Source organism: Pelmatolapia mariae, linkage group LG15, assembly GCF_036321145.2.
Source record: "Pelmatolapia mariae isolate MD_Pm_ZW linkage group LG15, Pm_UMD_F_2, whole genome shotgun sequence".
Classification (NCBI taxonomy): Eukaryota; Metazoa; Chordata; class Actinopteri; order Cichliformes; family Cichlidae; genus Pelmatolapia; species Pelmatolapia mariae.
Genome location: NC_086240.1, coordinates 40,384,839 through 40,410,349, shown reverse-complemented (window position 1 = coordinate 40,410,349; position 25,511 = coordinate 40,384,839). Strand labels below are relative to the sequence as shown.

The 25,511-nt window shown below is 43.4% G+C and overlaps 1 protein-coding gene across 11 annotated transcripts in view; it reads left to right on the top strand.

The window, feature by feature from the left end:
- Positions 1–25,511, top strand: part of szt2 (SZT2 subunit of KICSTOR complex) — a 109,833-nt gene that overhangs the window by 31,804 nt on the left and 52,518 nt on the right. For all 11 annotated transcript variants that reach the window (XM_063495964.1, XM_063495967.1, XM_063495960.1 and 8 more), the window contains 12 exons: positions 143–380; positions 1,128–1,202; positions 1,335–1,473; positions 2,824–2,959; positions 3,388–3,508; positions 8,697–8,849; positions 9,441–9,543; positions 11,101–11,215; positions 13,312–13,399; positions 18,447–18,565; positions 18,765–18,929; positions 20,857–20,941. In XM_063495964.1, coding sequence (XP_063352034.1) covers positions 143–380; positions 1,128–1,202; positions 1,335–1,473; positions 2,824–2,959; positions 3,388–3,508; positions 8,697–8,849; positions 9,441–9,543; positions 11,101–11,215; positions 13,312–13,399; positions 18,447–18,565; positions 18,765–18,929; positions 20,857–20,941 — 1,537 coding nt within the window. The remainder of the gene's footprint in view (positions 1–142; positions 381–1,127; positions 1,203–1,334; positions 1,474–2,823; positions 2,960–3,387; positions 3,509–8,696; positions 8,850–9,440; positions 9,544–11,100; positions 11,216–13,311; positions 13,400–18,446; positions 18,566–18,764; positions 18,930–20,856; positions 20,942–25,511) is intronic.

Here is a 25,511-nt window from a genome sequence, read left to right as displayed (position 1 = left end):
GTTTTTATAAGCTGCTTGACATCAGCATAAATCCATGATCAGGAATAAAGCACGTTAAATTTTAAGACTTGTAGTTAGTAGAGTTTATCTGCAGGAGATTATCAGACAAAATGACTCTAATTTTTACTTGAACTCTGTGCAGAGTGAGGACAAGAAGCCAGTCAGTGTTGCTGCTGATGCTCTCAGTGACACGACTCCGGACGCTGGTGAATCAGTTACTTCCTTGAAGCCTGAAGCAGATGACTCTGTTAGCATGGTTGGGGACAGAGGTCAGCCCAGTACCCCCCAGCACCAGGCAGAGAGCTGCACAGAGGCCAGCTCACCCCCAAAGACACCATCGAGTGTCAGCCTGGCTGAGTCCGTGCAGTCGGCCTCTCACAGTGAGTCTCACATTCATACCTGTTTAGGTTTGCTTCTTTCACTGTTTTGTTGCACGTGTATCATCATCATGTCCAATGATGATAAGATACCTTACATTTGTACTTTATTCATTCCAGAAGTTGGTCAGTAAAAAAAGAAACTTAATATAAAAAGATAAATATAATGCATAATAGGGCAGCACGGTGGCACGGTGGTTACCACTGTTGCCGCACAGCAAGAAGGTCCTGAGTTCAATTCCACCATCAGGCCGGGGTCTTTCTGTGTGGAGTTTGCATGTTCTCCCCGTGTTTGCGTGGGTTCCCTCCGGGTACTCCGGCTTCCTCCCACCGTCCAAAGACATGCAGCTTGTGGGGATAGGTTAATTGGATAATTCAAATTGCCACTAGGTGTGAATGAGCGAGTGAATGTGAGTGCGAATGGTTGTCTGTCCCTGTGTGTTGGCCCTGCGACAGACTGGCGACCTGTCCAGGGTGTACCCCGCCTCTCGCCCTATGACAGCTGGGATAGGCTCCAGCGCCCCCCGCGACCCTGAAGAGGATAAGCGGAAGCGAATGGATGGATAATGCATAATAAAGCTTAATAAATACAAGTATTAAAAAAAATAAAGTCCATGTAAAATTTGAAGAAATTGTAACAGTAACCGATTCTTTCAGCATGGTGCACTGTTCAGGGGTTTCAGCTCTGTAGTTTAATCTGCGTAGAACAGAGACGCTCTCCTCTATCACTTCTTTTTTTTCTTTCCTCAGGTGGCGGCAAACTCAGGCCGAGTCGAGTCCAGAGTGTCGTCTCCAGCCAAGGCAGCCTGGACTCAGACATGCAGGGTAAGTGCTGCACAAAGCTGAGTGAGAGGCTCCCTGTGGCATTAATTCTTATGTTATAGACAATTCATGTCAATGCATCTTCAGAAAAATGGTGGAAAGATGTTAAATAAAGACATAATGCTGTATTCACAGGTTATGATGGTGGCAGCAGCGACTCTGAGTGTGAGAGCCCCACCCTGGATGAACAGGAGTGCCAGGCCCGGCTTATGCCAGACTTCTGGCTCATTGTTAAGATCCACCAGGACAGAGTGACGGTCTACTCCCACTCCAGGTCAGAGTCATTTACAGTGATTCCCGTTTTTCATTCATTTAGTAACAAGTGACCTAAAAATGGTGTGGAGCACAGACAAAACAACTATACAGGTTTTAATTGAAACAACTGTAACAAGTTTTCAAAGAAGCCCCCGGTTTAAGGATCCGTTTTTATTTTTATAGACATGAAAAATCAGAACCGTTTAAAGCAGGGGTGTCCAACTCCAGGCCTCGAGGGCCGGTGTCCTGCAGGTTTTAGATGTCACCCTGGGTCAGCACACCTGAATCACATGATTAGTTCATTACCAGGCCTCTGGAGAACTTCACGACATGCTGAGGAAGTAATTTAGCCGTTTAAATCAGCTGTGTTGGGTCAAGGACACATCTAAAACCTGCAGGACACCGGCCCTCGAGGCCTGGAGTTGGACACCCCGACTTGCAGAGACGTTGATAAGTCAGATTGCATTTCTCTTTTTTCATATTTGTGCACTCAGATATTAAATGCATTATTCATTTGCAACACAATTTTCACTACACAAGTTACTCATTTTTCTTTTTTAGTGGTAATAGTTTTTTGAACTGGCTGCTCAAAGATTTGCTTTAAACCTCTCTGAGAACCGGAGATATTAAACTCATGTAATATTTTTCATGTATGGTGATTTATAAACATGAATTCTGTGAATAGCTTTGCTCTGACTTTCTGTGACTTATCTTCCAGACTAAGTCCAGACTGGTAACCAGTTATTCTTAATTGAAACAATTTACTACATACCTTATTATTGCATGTTGTTACTGTAACTTCTAGTATCTGCTTTGTGACCATGAAAGGATTTGATCCATGAAACATCACAGTGCTAATAAATTTACTTCCAGTTATTTGAAGTTCTTATTATTTAACAGTAGAGTATGTTTGTAGATCATGTTGTCAGGTAGAATGGTATTTCTGGATGGTTCCCAGTTATCAGCTCTGTAGCTCTTGTAACCCTTGTGGCTCTTCCTGAACTGAGCAGTTTCTGTCATATCAAAAAAACGGACTGAGTTTGGATCAGAAGTTAGTGATGGTGGTCTCGGTCGATGCATGCATGCTTGGAAAAACCCGGAAAATGTTCCAACGGTCGACTGATATATACTACGGTGTCAAACTCACCATTAATGGGAGGTCGCCAAATGTTATCTTTATGAGGGAAAGAGTAACAAATACAAATGTTGTTTTCCTTTGACTCTTTCTTATTTTTCATTTTTCTTTTAGTCAAAAGTTTTTCCTTTCTGACATTAGAAGCAAATCACTAAAAACAAGAGTAATTTCTCTGAGCTTACTTTCATAACTTTGATCACGGCTGTTCATCCTTTGGGTGTGTTGTCGTTACAGATGCTTCAGTGAGGGAAAAGAGGTCGGCACTGAGGAGCTGGAGAAGAAAGAGGAAGAGCAGGAGTTGCCTGAATGCTTACAGCTGCATCAAATGGTGGTCAGGAAGATCGGAGAAATGTGCAGAGTTGTGAATCAGGTAGTTACTACAGCACCCAAAGCTGCGTCATGGAGCTCTTTCATTGTTTCAGAAACACAAAAGATGGAAGGAATGTTGTTATTTCAGACACAATAACCCAGTTTGTCTTGCAAAGATTTTTTTTATCATTATCTGTTCTGACCATGTCCAGAAACCGTCAATACCTGCTAATTATTTCTGCAGCCTGAAGCGTGTCCTGTGCTCGGACGATTGTTTTGATTGATTGAAATACCAAACTCAGTTAAATGTACTTTCCCACAGCTGGTGTGCTTTGGGTGAGAGCGGGCGTTGCACACTGGGTCCAAATGTTTTTTCTGTTTCTTTTTCTACAATCTATAAACTCATCAAAGTTTATATTAATTGCTGTATCATTTTCACTTGCATTTTCTGTTTACTACTCGGTGTTTGCACACTCTGTGTTTTTGTAGCGTATGCTGCTCCAGGACCTGCACGACAGCCATCTTTGTAACAAGCTGCTGGTGGCTGAGAGTGAGGAAGACATCTGGAAGAGTGAGCCTCACTGCAGGCAGAGGCTCAACACCGCTGATGGTGAGTGAGAACAAGCTGCAGGTCGTTTTACAGTGCTTTATGTCTGTGAAGGTCCTCAGTCATCCAGGTCATCGTAGTCAAAGGAGCTTGCAGAGAAGCGTCTGGACTTCTTTAAGTTGCTTGAAGACGTTTCACCTCTCATTAGACTTGTAGTCAAGACCGCCTAATCCGAGACCAAGACCAGACCAAGACCAGAGGGTATCGAGACCAAGACAAGACCAAGACAAAAAAAAGTCTTTAAACTGCAGCCAGATGCTGCTTCGTTTACGGGTGTCAGGCATATTTATGTGTTTTTGCTTTCGCACAGCCCTCCTCACCGCTGTCTACTGTCTCACTCACTCACTGAGAGGACAGACGCACGCTCCACTTGACTGTCGCGTCTCTCACCCTCTCTGTTTTTCACATAATGATATTATCCTATATCCTCGCATGTGATTGGCCACAATATGGAGGGATTGGAGCATAGCTGAGCCACTGTGTGAGAGCTGAGCAGCGAAAGGAAATTAAGTGAGGGTAGAAATGACTGAACGATGATTAGGCTCTGTTTTGAGTTTTGTTCAAAAAAGAGTGACTTCATATAGGAAAAAATAATAATATCACATATACAGGACACCTTAAACTAGTTTTTTAATTAAGCAGCAAGGCAGAACAAAGTCGGGGCTGTATCAAGACACAGGGACCAAACCCCAAATCAACCAGACCCAGAACTGATCCAGCATTAAAACAGGACTACAACAGTTCAAAATCAGGACTACTTAGGACTTAACCAAGACAGAACCAGAATCAGAACTAGATGATAGTAGCATCATAGACCTGCACTACACTTATTTTTTTAATTCTACCAAAGTAAACTATTTAGATTCAGAAAAGTTTATATAGTTATTTAGCCTTGTTGTGCAAACAAGCCTGCAGAACTTAATAAATATAGAATTTGAAAAATAACAAACTGTATCTAAAAAGTTACACTAGGCACTAGATACATGTTCTGATGAGTTTTGGCAAACAACCATTTGACTAACATGTGTCTCACCTGCTCTGTTCTGTCCTCATTCTCTCTCTCCCTCTCTCTCCCTCTCTGCTCCTCTCTCTCCCTCTCTGTCCCTCTCTGCTCCTCTCTGTCCCTCTCTGTCCCTCTCTCTCCCTCTCTGTCCCTCTCTCTCCCTCTCTCTCCCTCTCTGCTCCTCTCTCTCCCTCTCTGTCCCTCTCTGCTCCTCTCTGTCCCTCTCTGTCCCTCTCTCTCCCTCTCTGTCCCTCTCTGTCCCTCTCTCTCTCCCTCTCTGCTCCTCTCTGTCCCTCTCTGTCCCTCTCTCTCCCTCTCTGTCCCTCTCTGCTCCTCTCTCTCCCTCTCTGTCCCTCTCTGCTCCTCTCTCTCCCTCTCTGCTCCTCTCTCTCCCTCTCTGTCCCTCTCTCTCCCTCTCTGTTCCTCTCTCTCTCCCTCTCTGCTCCTCTCTCTCCCTCTCTCTCCCTCTCTGTCCCTCTCTCTCCCTCTCTGCTCCTCTCTCTCCCTCTCTGCTCCTCTCTCTCCCTCTCTCTCCCTCTCTGTCCCTCTCTCTCCCTCTCTGTTCCTCTCTCTCCCTCTCTGTCCCTCTCTCTCCCTCTCTGTTCCTCTCTCTCCCTCTCTCTCTCTCCCTCTCTGTTCCTCTCTCTCCCTCTCTCTCTCTCCCTCTCTGTTCCTCTCTCTCCCTCCCTCTCTGCTCCTCTCTCTCCCTCTCTGTTCCTCTCTCTCCCTCTCTGTTCCTCTCTCTCCCTCTCTGCTCCTCTCCCTCCCTCTCTGCTCCTCTCTCTCCCTCTCTGTTCCTCTCTCTCCCTCTCTGTTCCTCTCTCTCCCTCTCTGTTCCTCTCTCTCCCTCTCTGTTCCTCTCTCTCCCTCTCTGCTCCTCTCTCTCCCTCTCTCTCCCTCTCTGTTCCTCTCTCTCCCTCTCTGTTCCTCTCCCTCCCTCTCTGCTCCTCTCTGCTCCTCTCTGTCCCTCTCTGCTCCTCTCTCTCCCTCTCTCTCCCTCTCTGTCCCTCTCTGTCCCTCTCTCTCCCTCTCTCTCCCTCTCTGTCCCTCTCTCTCCCTCTCTGTCCCTCTCTCTCCCTCTCTGTTCCTCTCTCTCCCTCTCTGTTCCTCTCCCTCCCTCTCTGCTCCTCTCTCTCCCTCTCTCTCCCTCTCTGTCCCTCTCTCTCCCTCTCTGTCCCTCTCTCTCCCTCTCTGTCCCTCTCTCTCCCTCTCTGTCCCTCTCTCTCCCTCTCTGTTCCTCTCTCTCCCTCTCTGTTCCTCTCCCTCCCTCTCTGCTCCTCTCTCTCCCTCTCTGCTCCTCTCTCTCCCTCTCTGCTCCTCTCTCTCCCTCTCTGTCCCTCTCTGTCCCTCTCTCTCCCTCTCTCTCCCTCTCTCTCCCTCTCTCTCCCTCTCTCTCCCTCTCTGTCCCTCTCTCTCCCTCTCTGTTCCTCTCTCTCCCTCTCTGTTCCTCTCCCTCCCTCTCTGCTCCTCTCTCTCCCTCTCTCTCCCTCTCTGTCCCTCTCTCTCCCTCTCTGTCCCTCTCTCTCCCTCTCTGTCCCTCTCTCTCCCTCTCTGTCCCTCTCTGTCCCTCTCTCTCCCTCTCTCTCCCTCTTTCTCCCTCTCTGCTCCTCTCTCTCCCTCTCTGTCCCTCTCTCTCCCTCTCTGCTCCTCTCTCTCCCTCTTTCTCCCTCTCTGCTCCTCTCTCTCCCTCTCTGTTCCTCTCTCTCCCTCTCTGTTCCTCTCTCTCCCTCTCTGTTCCTCTCCCTCCCTCTCTGCTCCTCTCTCTCCCTCTCTGCTCCTCTCTCTCCCTCTCTGCTCCTCTCTCTCCCTCTCTGTTCCTCTCTCTCCCTCTCTGTTCCTCTCCCTCCCTCTCTGCTCCTCTCTGTCCCTCTCTCTCCCTCTCTGTCCCTCTCTCTCCCTCTCTGTCCCTCTCTCTCCCTCTCTGTCCCTCTCTGTCCCTCTCTCTCCCTCTCTCTCCCTCTTTCTCCCTCTCTGCTCCTCTCTCTCCCTCTCTGTCCCTCTCTCTCCCTCTCTGCTCCTCTCTCTCCCTCTTTCTCCCTCTCTGCTCCTCTCTCTCCCTCTCTGTTCCTCTCTCTCCCTCTCTGTTCCTCTCTCTCCCTCTCTGTTCCTCTCCCTCCCTCTCTGCTCCTCTCTCTCCCTCTCTGCTCCTCTCTCTCCCTCTCTGCTCCTCTCTCTCCCTCTCTGTCCCTCTCTGTCCCTCTCTCTCCCTCTCTCTCCCTCTTTCTCCCTCTCTGCTCCTCTCTCTCCCTCTCTGTCCCTCTCTCTCCCTCTCTGCTCCTCTCTCTCCCTCTTTCTCCCTCTCTGCTCCTCTCTCTCCCTCTCTGTCCCTCTCTCTCCCTCTCTGCTCCTCTCTCTCCCTCTTTCTCCCTCTCTGCTCCTCTCTCTCCCTCTCTGTTCCTCTCTCTCCCTCTCTGTTCCTCTCTCTCCCTCTTTGTGCTGACAATCAAGCCAAACACCAACATCATCAAATATACAGTTGAAACCAGATATTTATAAACTCTTCAGATAAAAACACCTTTTTAATTGTAACATCAAATCAGACTAAATGTTTATTTTTTTAGATTGATAAATATAAAAACATATTTGTTAACTTTAAGAGTAAAGAGAGAAACTATCTGTATTTCTTAATTGTAAATGGCACCAAATTGTATTCAAAATTGAGCCACACTTATGGAACTCCACAATTCATTTCCTGGTGTTTTGTTGACATCTCTTGATGTTCCCATGTTACAGAAACAGGCTCTGTGTTTTGCCTTATATGCATCCACAGCTGTGCCACCAATTTACTCACATGGACTCTACTAACCTATCAGAAGCTTCTTCAGCTCAGAATGGAATCGTCTGGTGTTTTCTTATTAATTAACAATAAACTTAGTGTATATGTACTCCTAAATTTGATGAAAGTGATTAAAATAGACGGTTCCCTCTCTTTATTCTGTCATTTAACTAATTCAAAAGATATTTCAACATTTATTTATCTAAAACAAAACAAGTTTACTCTAAATTGATGTTTAACAGTAAAAAAAAAGTTTTATGTTTTCTCCCTAAAGTGTATGTAAATATCTGGTTTCAGCTGTGAATATACTGCTGTGTATTGAAATTTCTCGTTTTGCATAGAAATATACTGAACAACATACAAAGCATAATATATAAAATAACATCTACCTGAGTTTTTTCTTTGAAAGAAGCTTCTTATGTCCATTGTTGTGTTCATCAGTACATAACTGAAACCGATTTAGAGAGTTTGTTTAGCCGTGGAGGGTAACAACTGAAAATATGAAATGTAAGCTAAGACTCTCTAAAAAATCAGCATTGTTGTTCGGCTTTTTATTTATCCATTTGTTGATTCACTCGAAGAGCAAGTAATGCAACCAACTGATCAGTTTGATATCAATCTTTTGTGATACACCGTCATATTTACATTATTAGTTCAGTACGAATGATTTGCTTTGGTACCTGGTCAAACTTAAGCTCTCCTCTGTCTGCAGCAAACTCGCAGGCAGCAGCTTCTCCCCCCTCGCTCACATGGGTGCTGTGCTCAGTCGCCTAGTGCCTGAGCTCGGATCATACCAAAATTAGGGGGAATTTACGATGGTGCGCTCTGTGCTTCGTGTGTTGTTTTTGTTTTATACAGTTGTCAGTCGGGCATCTAACTAGCAAGCTACACTCCAAAAGACCCCATGCTTCTGAAAAAATGACCCGGGCTTAAGCCCAGTAAGCCACCCCCCCGCTCCGCTGATGGTTAACTCCAAATCTCCCGAACACTATGTCGATTTGAGAACGCAAGACCGAGACCAAGACCGAGACCAAAGTCAGTCGAGACCAAAACAAGACCAAGACAAAAGTCCGTCGAGACCAAGACCACGTAAAAGTGGTCTCGAGACCAAGACCGGTCTCGAGACATCCAACTCTACCTCTCATCCGAGAAGCTTCTTCAGTTCTGAAGAAGCTTCTCGGATGAGAGGTGAAACATCTTCAAGCAACTTAAAGAAGTCCAGACTCTTCTTTGCAAGCTCCGTTGACTACAGTGCTTTATATTAACGCTGGGATTCCTGACAAAGGGTTTTAGAGCCTATATGCCTATAAGACATTTGAAGTCTTCTGTCATGTTGCACTATAATATTGCCTCTTTGCAGTTAGTCCTTTGCAAATAAAGTTGTAAATATTGGTATTTCTCTAACCACACAGATTACAGCACAGAGGAGAGCTACCAGGCCAGAGATTATCTGGCTGCTACCATGCAGTTTATCCCAGGGCACTTTGCCTGCGATGTGGTTTGGCGCACAATCATCCACATTCACCCCCGCCTCAAGATGGGACCCAACATGGGAGTGGCCAGAGGTGAGAGGAACGTCCCGGTGCTCGGCTTTAAACACATGCAGTCATTTCAGTTCAGTGTATTATAAATCTCTTCTTACTTACTCCAAGGAATCGCTGTGTAGGATTTAAATGGCTCCAAAGCAAAAACAGGATTTATAATTCTGTTATTAAATGTTCACCCGTAGCTATGAATCCATGCATTTTAATTAGCTTTAACTGGGAACATGTGGGCTCTTTTTCATGGCTAACTGCCATATTTTCGCTCAGGTTATGATCCAACTTTTTCAATTCCAGTATGATACTGAGGCCTGGACTAATCTTTGATACAGAGAGCTGAAGTTAGAAATAAGTGCTTGTGACGGACCTGTGCCCAGCAGTGACTCGAGTCACAGGAGCGACTGCTGTAAAGTCTTGTTGGACGCTGGTTGTTGCAGTGGGCTGCAGTTGGGACTGTGGTTGTACGGAGTGTGTAATTGATGTGCAGTTCTCATATTTACATCAATTATGTGCTTATTAGAATCTTTCTTTCTTTGTTTTAATCCAGCAAAGATGATGTTCCTAAATCAGTGGATTTGTTCTGTAAACATGGATGTTTCTGTCTTCCTGTCGCAGCGATCCAGGCCCTGCGCTCTGTGCTGAATGCGTTCTGCGTGGTCAACAGGAAGAACATGTTTGTCTACCAGGAGCGTTCCACTAAATCAGTCTTCTACCTCAGGTTTGACTCTGTTACTTCTTTTCTTTTCTTCTCCAGTGGGCTTCAGTTTTGTCCCCAAAGTATTTTTCAGCATTTCACCCCGATACTCAAAGAAAGTTCTCAGTATAAACTTCCCAGTATAAGTTCCCAGTATAAACTTTCCTCTATATTGCGAGAGCTTTGTGAAGATTGTTGTGACACGGCTCTCCTTGACTCTGAGATTTGGGGAGATTTTTTCCATCTTGTTTGCTGGAGGCAAAAATCCACCCACAAATGTTCTTACAACAACAGTGTGGTAGAGGAGAAATCCGACTTCCTGGTAATTGAACTGCTGTCAAACAGGACATCACAAGGAAACAATTTTGTGATGTTTGTGCCAGATGGTGGAGCCTCCAAATCGCAGTTTTCACTCTGAGATTGGAGCCAGCATTTCCTCTCATGCTTGCTGACGCAGTTCCCCGTTCACTTCACAGTGAAACACAGTCAGTTAACTTACTGTGTTGTGTTTAACTAAAGATTTGCTGTAGTTAAACACAACACTTTGTGTGCATGTTTGTTTGATTCATAAGGTGGAGTCCATGGCATTAAAATGTGGGGTTTTTGATGTATTTGGAAAAGAAAACATTTTATTTGCATAAGAACTGTCGTCAAATGTTATAAATCGGGCCTGACAGGGCAGGCATACAGTCATTGTTCTTTACAAACCATCTCTTTATCAGTGTGTCATCCCAACATTAGCATTTAATCTTTTCTATTTAGTTTCTTTGTTTATTTAAGTCACACATCCTCAGCAATGGCTCTCCTTAGAACGGACCTGCGTCAGAGGGTCTTTGAGTTTGAGTTGAAGGGTTTGTCACTGGTAAAATAACTGAGACAGTCACAATGATTCCATTTCAGTTATTATTGAGGACATCTCTGGATGTGGTGCAGTGGGAAAGCACGAAGCATGTGCTGCTGCACACAGATTTGTTCTGTGTTTGTGCAACAATGACAGACATGAATGAAAGGTATGCAGGGCCTGATATGATCGTATCAGCTGTTTCATTGTGTGTTCTTCTGCAGGAAAAGTGCTAAAATTCCTTGTTTGAGAATAAAACAGGAAACAAACAACAGAATACAGAGTTTCATGTAAGTCAGTCTGTGTGTGAATGTGTGTATTTATATATATTAATGAGGTGATGTAGTGACGATAAAAACAGCCGCGAGACGTATGTAATGTTACACCTCAGCAGCATCTTTGCTCCGACATGAATTTTTGATTGGAGCGTGAGTGATTAGAGCAGTTTATCTACACTTAAAGTGGCAGCAGATCGACGTTTCTCTGCACAGGCAAAGCAGAAAGAGAATAAGTATTGTAATTTACCTCTAATGTGTTTCAGATATGCAGCATTTCTTTAACATCACTGAGAGTGATTTTCAGATAGAATAGACTGAGAAGCAGCAACAAATTGTGTGACATTTGTCGTGATGGCAGATGTGCGGGCAGAGATGGTTCTCTCTTCTTAAATACATGATTATTACCAGCTCATTCAGAAAAACATCAACTTACAGAAGCACCTCCTCATGCTGTCTTTCCAGACTCTGTGAAACGTCACTAACAGGGAAGTACTCCGACATGGACGGGAACCTCCACATGCCTCGCTGCATCGGGCTCGCCAGGAGTCAAGAGCCTTCGATGTCCGAGGACTCTGTAGTAAGTGACCAAGTCTGTTCGCCACTGACTGCAACCAATAACAGATCATTTCACTGTGAGATTTGGGACATCACCTTAAGATGTGGGGGACTGTGTGATGATGTAAGCTAGGATAGGTAAAGTTAAATGCAGGTTCCACACAAACGTCTACATTGTGAAACATTTAGAGTTTTTGTGTATATATAATCAAAGATGATGATAAGGTTTTTGTTCAGAGTCTTAGTCGGTTTGAGAGGTGCAAGCATGGGTGGAGAGTGGGCAGACAGGTAAGTATCAAGAGAGGCAAGGATCCAGAAATGAGGCTGACAGTTTGCTGGCGGGCACACGGGGGGAAATTTACTGAACAAGGAAAATCTCCGATAATTGACTGGGAGCATAATTTGAGCCTAAATTGCTTTGACGACTGTAACGTTCTGGCAGAGTGGGTGGATGAGCTGGTCCTTAAATACTGCAGGGTGATGAGGTGGTAAAGCACAGGTGTGCCAAACCTGCCCACAGGCATGAACCTGAGCTGCAGAAGGAGAGAGGTAGAGTATGTGTCAGGCAGGCGCTGAAGGCTGGGACCATAAACAGATCAAACATATGAGACTGTTCAGCTTGATTTTCTGAAAATCCCATTTTTCACAGTTTATCTGTAGTACTATTCCTTTAATCTTATCAACTTGTCATTTTATGATGTGTTTCTGTTGGTTGGTTGGTGGACTTATGTTAAAACAGCAGTTATGCCATTAAGATGATCTCGCTGAAATTTGTTCTCTCTGAGGGCCACAGGCTTAGTTTCCCAGACATGGATTAAGCCTACTCTCAGACTAAGATCTACTCTCAGACTAAGATCTACTCTCAGACTAAGATCTACTCTTAGACTAAGATCTACTCTCAGACTAAGATCTACTCTCAGACTAAGATCTACTCTCAGACTAAGATCTACTCTCAGACTAAGATCTACTCTTAGACTAAAATCTACTCTCAGACTAAAATCTACTCTCAGACTAAAATCTACTCTCAGACTAAAATCTACTCTCAGACTAAGATCTACTCTCAGACTAAGATCTACTCTCAGACTAAGATCTAGTCTCAGACTAAGATCTAGTCTCAGACTAAGATCTAGTCTCAGACTAAGATCTACTCTCAGACTAAGATCTACTCTCAGACTAAAATCTACTCTTAGAGTAAAAGTTTCACTTGTCAGACCACTAAAGCTGGACCATAGGTGCATCTACTGAAAATCTCGGATGAGTTTGAATCTCAGTGGTCAGAGGTCGAGCTTTATCAAAATCTTGTGAATGCAGTTGAGAAGAAGGTGAGATAGGATTTTGGAAATTGATACCATAGTTGTATCTACTGGGAGGCTGAAGGGTAGCACTGGTGGAGACCAGTATCTTTCTTTAATTTCCCACCTTTCTGTGAAACGCTTCAAGGACTTCCTCCAGGTAATAAACAACAGTGTGTACATGAAGGTTTGTTGCTTAATTGGATTAATAAAACAGGGATTTTAAGTCTTCTGGAAGTTTCCTGTAGTCAAAGGTCAGAGAATTCAGGCAAGTTTTAGTTCAGTGACTGTAATTCCAGGTCCGGTGGTTCTGTGCACCTTATCTGATGTTCTGAAAGATTATACCCGAGCCTGTCAGTCACTGGGTGCAGTCGATAAGGCAGGACAGCAAGACGTTTTCAGCTGCATTCCCTCAGATTCACTAACGGAAAGGCTGATGGACAGTTTTGGAAAGCACTTACATTAAGCAGCAGAAGTAAATCTCATCTTCCTCTCAGCATATTTCCAGAGGATCCTGTGCCCATGGAACGGGCAGAAAGGACAACGTGAAGCGAAGTATGAAGGACTGAATATTTGTTAGCACAAGCAGAGAGAGAAAACAGATGTCTATCAAAATATGAACATGCACACTGTTTACCAGCCAGATTAAGCACGGGGGAGGGTTTTGGTACATTGGCAGGAGGAATGAGCACATTTGATGCCAAGTCCATGTACATATACCTCCCACAGAGATGCACTGTCACACACAAATTAAAGGATACTGGTGTAATCTGCATTGAGGTTTGAAATCAGAGTACTGTTGCCAAATCTTTGATGTGTCTTTCAGGGCTCCAGGTCTTCTTTGGAGGGCTCTCGGCCAGTTGGACAAGTAGATAAGCACATCCTGCTGCTGGTGCATGGAGTGGGGAGTGCAGGTGAGAACTGGGAAACATCAGGGCTTGAGAATCATTTTAAAGTTGTAATAGTGTGTTCCAAATGAAGTCAGAATTATTTTGGCGTTCCCAGGCGGAAAGTTCATCTGGAACGCCCTCTCAGCTCGGAAAACTGGAGCAGCTCCACCAACACGAGTTAATAATGTAAAAAGGCAGCAATGAACGTAAACATCAGTAAAACTGTGAAACTTTTGATCTGTACCGTTATTCACATCACAGGCTCTGTCTATTAATGTGCTGTTTTATAGTAAGGAAAACATAAAGTATTGATAGTAATGTACAAATTGCTCTACCTCGCTACCAAGCAAAACAAATTCTGTTTTTCTTTCATTTTCTGATTTGGCTACGATAATGAAGCCAATTTAGGAGTGATGTCACTATGAGTATCTGAGATTTTCATATTTTTCAGGTTAGAAATAAAAGCGCTCATGTGCTAGATTGGACTAAAATGATCAGATTTCCACCGGACAGAGAATATGCTCGACGCAAATCTAAAGTAGTTTTCAGTGAAGGTTTTTAATGCATAAAAAAAGAGAGAAGTCATCCATATGATGGAGAATGCATATGGTTCAAAGTGTCCCTGACTATTCTAGCTTTCATAGCAGTAGTGATAGTATCCTTTGCTGCAGCCTGCAAAATGTGGTTCATTGTCAAAGATTTCATTTTAATATTTGTGAAGAAAAACGCCCAGCACCATATCACCTCCTGTAGAATAATGTCATTAAAAGGCAGCAGCTTAATCTGCACAATCTTCATGTTTGTCTTAAAGACTAAAGCACTGCTGATGGGTGAATGGGAGACAGAAACAAAATCACCTCATGATGGTGAACGCAACTCCCTGCTTTGGTTTTAGTGGGACAATATTTAAATAACCATTACTTGAAAAGAATGAAGGGAAAAGCAAACCACAGAATCAAAGCAGCTGATGTCAAAGCCAATTCAGCTTTTACACCAATTAAATTACAAATTGGTGAATTAAAGCCTGACCTGCAGATTGCTGCTTCTCACACTATAAACACAGATGCTGCATCCAGATTCGTAAAATGGTAAACGGACGGTATTTCTATTTTCTCTTTTTTATGTTTTTCGTCTTTGCTGAGAACTGAAAGCACTTCCTTACAACAAGACACACACACAGACACACACACAGACACACACACAGACACACACACACACAGACTCACACACACAGACACACACACACAAACACACACACACAGACACACACACAGACACACACACACAGACTCACACACACAGACACACACACAGACACACACACACAGACTCACACACACAGACACACACACAGACACACACACACAGACACACACACAGACACACACACAGACACACACACACAGACTCACACACACAGACACACGCACACAAACACACACACACAGACACACACACAGACACACACACACAGACTCACACACACAGACACACACACAGACACACACACACAGACTCACACACACAGACACACACACACACACACACACAGACTCACACACACAGACTCACACACACACACACACACAGACTCACACACACACACAGACACTCACACACACACAGACTCACACACACACACAAACACTCACACACACACAGACTCACACACACACACACACAGACTCACACACACACACACAGACACACACACACTCACACACACAGACACACACACAGACACACAGACACACACACAGACTCACACACACAGACTCACACACACACACACAGACACACACACAGACTCACACACACAGACACACACACAGACTCACACACACAGACACACACACACACAGACTCACACACACACACACACACAGACTCACACACACAGACTCACACACACACACACAGACACACACACAGACTCACACACACACACACACACAGACACACACAGACACACACACACACACAGACTCACACACACAGACTCACACACACACACACACAGACTCACACACACAGACTCACACACACACACACACAGACACACACACAGACTCACACTCACACACACAGACTCACACACACAGACACACAGACTCACACACACAGACTCACACACAGACTCACACACACACTCACACACACACACACACAGACTCACACACACAGACTCACACACACAGACTCACACACACACACACACAGACTCACACACACAGACACACAGACTCACACACACACACACACACACACACACACACACACAGACACACACACACACACAGACACACACACACACACAGACTCACACACACACACAGACTCACACACACACACTCAGTGCTTTATTTTGTCCACTTTAGGTGCATTTTACCTGATGCATGCACACACCCATCACACTCTGATGGTTGCATCAGGAGCAATTTGGGGTTTAGTGTCTTGCCAAAAGGCCCAAAGGACACTTTGGCATGTGGGTTCAGGTTGAACCTCCTCGTCTTTAAGCAGAACGTAAGGATGCATTTGTAATGGTATTTCTAAATATATATATATTATGCAACTATGTTATTAACATAAGATAAGCAATTTTGAAAAGTACACTACATACCCTGTGTCATAAATACAACTTGAAAATTCCGTGAATTAAGATCATAATTATTTACCCCTCAGCCATAAAAGGCTGATGGGATATTGTTGTCACCCCGCTGAGGGGGCGGGAGGGGGGGTCAGCAGCATGAACATCTAAGTTTGTGAATAACTGGGAACGAGGCAACGTAGGAGCTTCAAATTGATGCCATTGGTGTTCAGATCTTAGTGACTTTGAGGGTTCTGACAATCTTGTGAATGGCATGTCTGCTAGAGGGCAGCTTCTAGTGTTTTTTTAGTGGTGTAGAGCCCTCAGACTCCATAGATGTACATGCATTAGTAAGCTTCTGAAAACCATGGTGACTGCATTGATGCATTGTTTCAATTAATGGCAGCAATAACTTAACTTAGGTTATCCTGGTGTTAATAAAGGGCTTTGACTTACATGTGGCAACATTTCCACATATGATGAGCTTTGATTTCTTAAGGATAGTTGGGTCAAATGTTTTTTTTATAGATGTTCATGTTTCCTGCAGCCTAAAATGTAATGCGTTGTTATCTGTGACCATTGTCAGGCACAGATTTTGCACAAAGCAGTTCTCAGTTTCTGAGGAGGCTTTTTAGTGCTGCGTAGCATTATAAAGCTCTTTGAGTGCTCAGGTAGAAAGTGCTATATAAGAACAAGTCCATTTACCAGTAAACATAAATGAAGGCCTGTAGCACTGTGTGGCGCCCCTCAGTGCAACAAGCCGGTGGCTGATGCTGCTCCGCTGCACACAGTGATGAGGTGGAAACCTGCAGACAGTTTTGCTAACACCCTTCACTGCTCCTCTTCTCTCACTGAGTGTGACTTGGGGCACTGACAGAGAAGGCAATTGTCAACTACCTTGTTTACACATCTTTTGGGGAACAAGGGTTCTGTAGTGGAGGGGTGTGACTCGCAAATTGGGCTCAATTTAGAGAGAAATGTTTTTCCTGACATAAATGTAAGTCAGCCCTGCACACAACACAAACCCAACTACTGTGTGCACCTTAGTTTCATCACACTGTGAATAATCCCACTAAGTATATTTTAAACACGTCTTCCTTCAGCTAACTCATGTTAAAAATAAAAAGTTGACACGTTTAGGTGTGAAGAGTTTCTGCTGACCGGTGCTGTTCCTCCTGCGGACATGTTGATGGGGCTGTTGCACTGGGAATCTGGAGCTGTCTCAGGCAGACACGCTGGCCTCACTTCATGGTTCCTCAAAGCATAACTCATTAAAATCCTCCTCTGCTTCTTCCACTCATCATAGTCTGAAATTATCTTTATTCTGCAGTATCACTGGATGGCTGTATTAAAGTCTCCTCCATGTGTTTGTGTGATTAGTTTTCTTTTGTCAGCAGAAGAGCTGCTTTATTAAAGCAGACCCAACATTACTCTTTTACATATTTTTTCTTATATAGAGTGCCACAGTAGTATCATGGTAATAGTTTCCAATATTGAGGTTAGCGTATGTTTAAGCTGTGCGCCTGAGATGACCATATTAGGAATGTCCCCTCTCTGTGACATCATACAGAGGCGAAAGTAGAAAAAAATCTCTGAGTGTTTAGAGCAACCACAGGGATTGATTGTGGATAACCTGACCTCGTTATTTGAAACCAAGGCCATGTTCAATATCAACATTCGCCTTGGGAAAGTATAAATATGTCTTTGAAAAACAAAGACGAGGTTGCCTTGAAATGCTTAGCAGAAGCAAACAAGAATAAAAATGTTTCCGTCTGGATTTGAAAATTCGTTTGTTGAGACATTCCTGAAACTATCATGTTTTTTATGCTGCATTATATGTGAAAGCTGCTTCCCCATACTTTGGTTTTGCCCTTGGCACCACAGGCAGTCCACTCCCCATCGATCCAAGGCGCCTCGCTCTAACATCAGGAACGGGTCCGTCTGAGCATCTTTAAGTAAAGACTGATATTTTTTTCCCTTGTTTTCGATTTCTTCTTTCTTTTTTCATTTGTTTCTATACAGCCAGATCCAAGCAAGGTGCTTTATCCTTACTTTATACTGGGTTTCTAGGTTTATACAATATTAGTGAGACAACCCCAACCATCCTCTGGCAGAACCAGTGTCTGCAGGGTGGGGCAGTCATGTGCTTCCATCACAGGATGGTGAACACCAAAACATCAGGCTATAGACATGACGTTGGCATGTAATTAGAGATTAATATCACATAGCTGGAGACTTTCTAAACATCTCGCACACCTTGAAAGTTTCTGAACTTCTCGCAAACAAGGACAGTCTTAAACCACTTGGACGGTCCCTTTGTAAGCAGAACCTTTGGATTATTTGATTCTGTCACAGGGGAACAGTTTGCCTCATGCACTCGATCCTCTGAAGACTTTAATCGCTAACTTTCTGTCCTGTTTCTAATGCACTGGCAGAAGAGGTGTGTGAGGGTGACACAGGGCTCTTTTATCACCGTTTGTTCAGGTCCAGAGATCACAGACGAGCTGGTGAAGGTGCTGCGTAAGCGCCTGGATGAAACCACCTTGGACATCATCACTGTCATGCTTGTCAGGAACTGCAAGCTGACGCCAGCTGATGTGGAGGTACATTGTTATGATTTTCACTTTTTAGGGGAAAATTGATTTTGTGTTTCTGTGTGTGTGGACTTGTATATTGAAATGAGTAAACTGTGTTCTGCGCCTGGGTTGTATCCACCCTGGGGAATGCAGAAAGCACTTGTTTGCACTCAGACTACTGAAAATTGCTTCAGATAAAAGCCTTCACCAAATGTTGTCTGGTCAGTTCATCCAGCCGTCAGGATCTCCAGCCACTGAGGTGATGACCTTCAGCCTCCCCCAGTACTGTCTCCCCTGGCTGTCCGCTGTGGCCCACTACCTCAAACAGAACCTCCTCATCTTCCTGCACGTGCCCAAGTACACGGACATGAACACAGCACATCACTTCAAGGTACAATCTAACATTTCCCCTCATGTGTTCAGTTTAATATTAGTCTTTAAATCTTTAATAATACCTGGAGTCAGGATGGTGTTAGTCAGGTGAATGAGCAGAAAGAAATCACGTTTGTTTATAAAGAAATGATGACACACGTTTGTGTGAGGCCTCAGTTCCAACCACCTAATTCCAAAGGTTTTCAACCACAGTGACACTCTGTGAGAAAACGCCACCCTGTGGTGGAGAGTAATTACAAAAGACCTTTAATGATGGCTACATGTCATTACATTTCTATGTGAGCCGTGACAGTGAACCAGTATGCACAAAAACAGAACATCCTTTAAGTGGAGTTCAGCCTTCATTAAAACACGAGTCCTCTGACACGTCAAAGTGTCGGCTGTGGAAGTGATCGTCTTTGTAGTTCTGGCTCTTGGCAGTTCTGTCACTTTCAGTAACTGTACACACCCCGAATGAAATGCTGAGTTCAGGGAACACTGTGACATTGTTACAATAAAGTCTGATGGCGTGAAAAAAACAGCAGCAGTCAGATCAGAAAGCTTGTTGTGATGTTCAACGACAGTTACTTTATCTTTCACTCTGTCTGCTTGTTTGTAACTCTGTTTATTGGTTGTTTAGACTTATTGAACATTGTGACTTATTACAGTGTTTCCTTTACTAATAATTATAGACTGTATGTAAAATAGATTATTATGTTAATACTTGGTATGAAGTTACAGATGAATAAACTACTTGAATGCTCTTGTGTGGGCCGTTAGTCCAGTTACCCCCCACAGCAAACAGTGTTAGTTCTCAGATAATTAAAAGGGACATTTTTGCCAGAAAGCACCCCAACACACTCCTGTGGATGTGCAGGTTAAAGACAGTTCACAGGAATTTGGAGGCAACACAGAAAACTTGAAGTAACTGTCAGGAACTAAAGTCAGATTTGAAATTCTGGAAATTGCCTGAAAAGCTCTGCAGTTTATCCCTGTGGACCTCGAGGAGGCTTTAACATGTGAACTGTAGACATGAAGAATAGGAAGGGACCACCAGACATCTAGTGAAAGAAACCTGCTTTGATAAAATAAATACAAGGGTAATGTAAACATATCCTAGCAAGTCTACTAAGATTGTTCTGTTTGAATAGATTAGCTTTTATTTTACTGGTAAGTCCCACTGAGATTAAAAATGTATTTCATAAGAGACACGTGCCCAAGGAAGCAGCTAAACAGGCTCACAACACATAAAGATACACAAGGTTCAAAGTAAAATGCAGCTGAGTGATGTACACGTGTCCACTGCAGTATACCAGCTGCCTCCCACTAAGAATAAGAAGCAGGCACTGTTACTGGTTACCTGAACATCTGAAGCTCAGTGTAACCAACCTTCCTGTAGTGTGTACCTGTTCAGGTCTTATCTCCACACTGTGTGTTTAATTTACAAGATTTGTTTTGTTTTTTAAGAAAAGAGAAAACTCAGCAGAATCTGTGGTGTACTCATTCAGCAGCTCTCTAGTCACTCACCGTGAGATAATTTCTGACAGTTTAACTTCCACATAATCCAAGAAACTACTGCTGCTTGCTCAGTGGTGAGAATGATTAAACACCTGAGTAAACAGCAAGTCTGACTTTTTTGTGTCCTCCAAATACTTTGAAAGATTTGTTTACTTGTAAAAAAAAAGTCAGTGCTCCCTGCAAACTGAGAAACGCCTGCCTGCATTGATAGATGACAGGTTGACATGCGAGTGCACTACAAACAGCACTGTTTAAAGTGATCGGGATTAAAAATGAATAAATCCTGGATATGGGAGGCTCCTGGCTCTGCACAACTGAGGCAGACACTAAAATCATTTTGACAAGTCTCATTGTGGTGTATGAAATAAATGCTGACTTGTGTGGTTTGAGCTTCCAGGGACTGATTTGCTCTCCTGTTCTGTCTGCAGCACTACTTTCATTTGAGCAGTGACATGGCTGACGGTGATATCTACCTCTACAATAAGCCCGGAGGCCAGGGGACGGGAGGCAAAGGTAATCACATTCTCCCAGCCCTGCACGTCAGTGCCACCAGGCCTCGGTTACTCTGTGTGTTTGAGGGGGATGGTAATCTTAGAAAGACAGTCAACAGCACAGTAACCTCAAACCTGTCACCTGTGAATGCTTACCGATAGCCTAACCTTATCCAGGTGGACTGCACTACTGTGTTCAGGAAAATCCATCTTTGACACATGACCAGAGCTGGCGGTGTATCTTATTGAGGCTGTTTGCCACATAGCCTGTCTCTCTGATGGTGATGTAGGAGTCTACATGTAGGTTATTGCTGCTGTGGTGCTGGTTGTACCTGCTGGAAACCCTGTAAGTACCTGGAGTCTGTATACTTCCTGAGCACTGCTAATGTTCATTCCTGGTAGCCAAAATCCTTCTGGGACTAAGTCGCAGCACCTGGCAGCCATCTTGGCAACACCAAAAGGATGTCAGGTGATGTGAGACTGAGCGCCTGAACAAAAGAGTAAGAGGAGAAGCATAGACTCAGTTTCATTTGTCACGGAGACAAATATTCAAAAACAAGAAATGTTGCAGCTTTGCCTCAAAATAAGGTTTAAAAACCTTTATTCTCTGGAAATGATTCTCACTTACTGGTTCCCAAATCAGACAACATTATGACCCCATTAATGTTCAGACATGTAGCTTCTCCCAGCTGAAAGCTGAAACCAACTGTGGGCTGATACGTTTCTCAGTTCAACAGTTTTAAGCAGATGGTGGCTCTTTAAGAGCAGAGCCGTCACCTTTGGCATTGCATGATACGTCTCTGTCCTCGTACGGGTTTTGGTGGAACCTGTGACACAAAGGTTATAGTTGGTTTCGTCTACTAAAGTAAAAAAGGTTTTGTGTCTAACTGAAGGTGCAGTCCACCTTTTCTTCTGATTGGCTGTCCCTCAAAACAAGAAGCTTTAAACTGCAGGTGGGCGGGTGCACAGCTTCCTACCTGAGATGACTGCATGTTGCATATTTGCACTTGTGGACGCTCAGAGTAGAAAAAGCAGTATGAAACTAAAAAGTGTTGAAAACAATGTGAAGCCCGAGCTTTGGCTCACAGGGTGACTTTTCAATCCACTGTCCTCATTATTTGAAACCTTATGCCTTAAGTGGGCATCCACTATTGTGACCACATATATGTGAGAGGAAGCAGAAAATGGCCTCTTTAAACCTCTTCTAGACTGATCCATTTTCATAAACTGCTTTACAGCGCTGACAAGTTCTCCTTGTTTACTGTGAACAAATAATGACTTGGAAACTTTGCTGTAACCTCAGCTTTTGGCTCCGTTTCCTTTGTTAAGCTGCAGATGTGGAGTCAGTGTGATATCGTCAAATTTGCTGACATTCTCTGTTTTTTTTCCTATTTATAACTCCCACATTAAATTCAGGAGACATTTTCCTGTCCCTGTCTGGCATAACAGAGACCATCACAGTCTTCCTCCCTTTGCTGCACACACTCTTAATTTCTGTGATGAGAATCAGCACATTTATTTTCCTGAGGCGGCTCTCTTTTCCTCCTCCTTAACGTGCACCTGAAACTTGTGTTTGTGTGTGTGTGTGTGTGTGTGTGTGTGTGTGTGTGTGTGTGTGTGTGTGTGCGTGTGTGTGTGCGCGTGCGCTAAGATGGGAGCCCAATTTGCTCTTTAACCAGCGGTGACCTGCCTGTTGCAGGAAAGCTTCTCAGCTGTCCTGTTCGTTATGTGGATTGTTGTGAGCTGCACAAACAAGTGCTATTTAACAGCCGGCTGCCTTGAGCTAACAGCTTGTACAGTGTGGTTTATTCACTCATGAATGTAATTTCACACTTGTGTAGAAATTGGTTTGCTTCATGTTAACGGTGCCTCATTTAGCTGTGCTCCTTTATTCAAATCAAGCTGAAGTTCTGCAAAGTTTTTCCACTTTGCCTTCATGCTTCCTCCTGCAGAACTGATCAGTTCCATTTCATATTGCAATACTTTCTTGTTTATCAATATGCTAATGTCATCTACTGGCATTTGAAGTCAGTTAAAGGGGAGTGCTGCTGCTTTGTAACTGAAAGGTTAGCTAGTTCACTGCGAGAAAGCAAATGTATAACTCTGCTATCCTTCAGCAGCTCCAACCAAAGGGCAGCTAATTATCAATGTAAATGATGAGTTTACTGAATTGAAGCGCTTATTCATAATTACTGTTTCTGTGACACGTTCCCTGGCATTGTCATTATAACTTAACGTTTGGCTTTTAATTACGGTGCTTCATTTTCATTTGTAGAATCATTGTGCAGGCCAAAGTAGACTTCCTGTGTTAACCAATAACAAAGATATTGTATATAATCAGACCTTTTGTTGCAAGTATTAAAAAGCAAAAGCACATCAAATGAAATTTACTTAATTGTATTTTTAATCTCTGCCAGCCATTTAGCATGTGGGAAGGGTGTTTCATTTGCTTTGGGGACTTTGGTTTGAAACCAGCTCAGACTTCACCAATAACGAGCACAGGCAATGCTTGCTGTACATTTTTATTGCAGGCAGCAGACTCATCACAGGTGATGATCCTAATATGAAGACAGGTTGAGGACTTTTGTGGACTGATGTAAAAGTATTAGTTGTGATGGAAGTGGCCCAGAGGTGGGCAAGGAGACAGCCTGGAAGGGGAAAGTGGCCAAATTTACATCAGGTATAGTTTTTGGTTTTGTAGACTTCTGCACCAAATATTGGATCAGTATCAAACCTTCCTAAAATAAAAGGATCAGCAACAACTCCCCCTGGTATATCAGCTTCTTTAAAAATAAAAAATGCCAAGATTTATTTGTTTTGTTTTGGTACCAAGTAAGTTTCCATCTTCAGACACAGCGCTGCTTCCAGCTGCAGTGCAGTGGGAGCTCTGGAGATGGCCTCCTCGAGTCTCTCTTTAAAACTGACCTCTGCGCGCCTGTCGAATCCAAACATCAAGGCTGATGTGAAGAGTTTGTCCCTCGCTCCTACATTCATTCCACTTGCCGTCTAACTACTTTTTAATTGCTGTGCAGGAAAGCTCTGACTGAATCTCATTAGTCTTAGCAGCTGTGGAACGAGGTCCTCAAGTTATATGATGATATCCAATCCCTCACTCAGTGTGTGAAATAACTCCCCGAGTGTCAGACAGCTCAAAAAGTTGCAAAGTGAGAGATACCCTGACTCTCACCTGTGTTGCCTGACTGCTAATTAATGAAATGTTCTCTAATGACTCTTTGCTGCTCAGTCGTTTATCGTCTGAATCCCAACTGACTAAATTAGGATCGGCTTCCAAACGAGCTGTGAGGTGACAGCTCCTGTTGTACCTTCAGATTTTATTTGCACTTAAATGTCACTGACCTTATCAACACTTGTTAATAGATAACATCCTTATAATGCGCTTATTAACACACATTAGCTGTTAATAATATGCAAGTGTGGCATCAGATTATTAGATTATCACACAAGGGTTTATTACATGTTATAGACCCATTATGACTCTAAATAGATTCTTATGCTTTAATAGTGATGATTCTTTATTATTTATTTATATTTAACAACTAACTCTGCCTTTATACTGCTTCTAAATCAACAATAATACCTTATTAAGAAGTCCTGTTAACATGTCAGCAAGCATCTTATAAAAACCTTTTTTTAATATAGGATAAGAGTGTTATCCATGTTTTATTGTTCCCAGAATTAGAACTAAAGCTTCATTTAGACCTCTGTGGGAAATGAGGGAATAAATCTACTAACTTCCATTCAGGTCATTTTGGTTTGCATCCACCCGATTTGTGCTTTCTCAGGAAGTGCACGTCAGGTTACGTAGGAGGTTGCAGCGTAGGGTTAAATAGGGTTTTGGTTGGGGTGTAATTTACGACGTAGATTTGACGCAGAAGTAAAACTCACGTGCTGAGTCCTGTTCTTTGAAACAAGCCTCCTGCTAAACCTTTTTCTTCACACAGGCTTAGACTTCATAGGTGCTGTTGCTTTGTTTTATTTCACCTCCTCAGTGCAGTAAAAGCCTACACAGCTTTTTATGCTTTTTCATATGTGTTCAACACACTGAGTTTACCTGTAATGTGCTATGTAAATGAAATTGAAGTTCAAATGTCTATGAGAGGTCACACTGAACAATACCTTGTCAGTGGATCCAGGGCTTTACACATACATTAGATAAAACTTATTCATATTCATATATATATATATATATATATATATATATATATATATATATATTGATTGAAATTGCAGTTTAAACAGGTGCTTGTGTCAACACTTTAAAAACTAAACTATACCCACAAATGACTCTGTTGGTTGCCTCCAAGAGAAGCTCTTGGATTTTCTCAAATTCACACAATTCCCACTCCCGAGTGTCTTGCCTGAGTGCCTCTCCTTTGCTCATGTCTTTGTCGGTCCTCTTAAGTGCTTAAAAAGACGGCAGCTGGACTTCAGTAGGTTTGTGAAAAGCTTCTGCCTCTCATCCAAGAGGCTTATTCAGTTCAACTGTCAGCTATGAGGCACCTACAATGCAGTCTCGAGATCCTTTTTAAACCCCCCTCTCACACCTTGCCTGAGTTGACCTCGACAGCTCA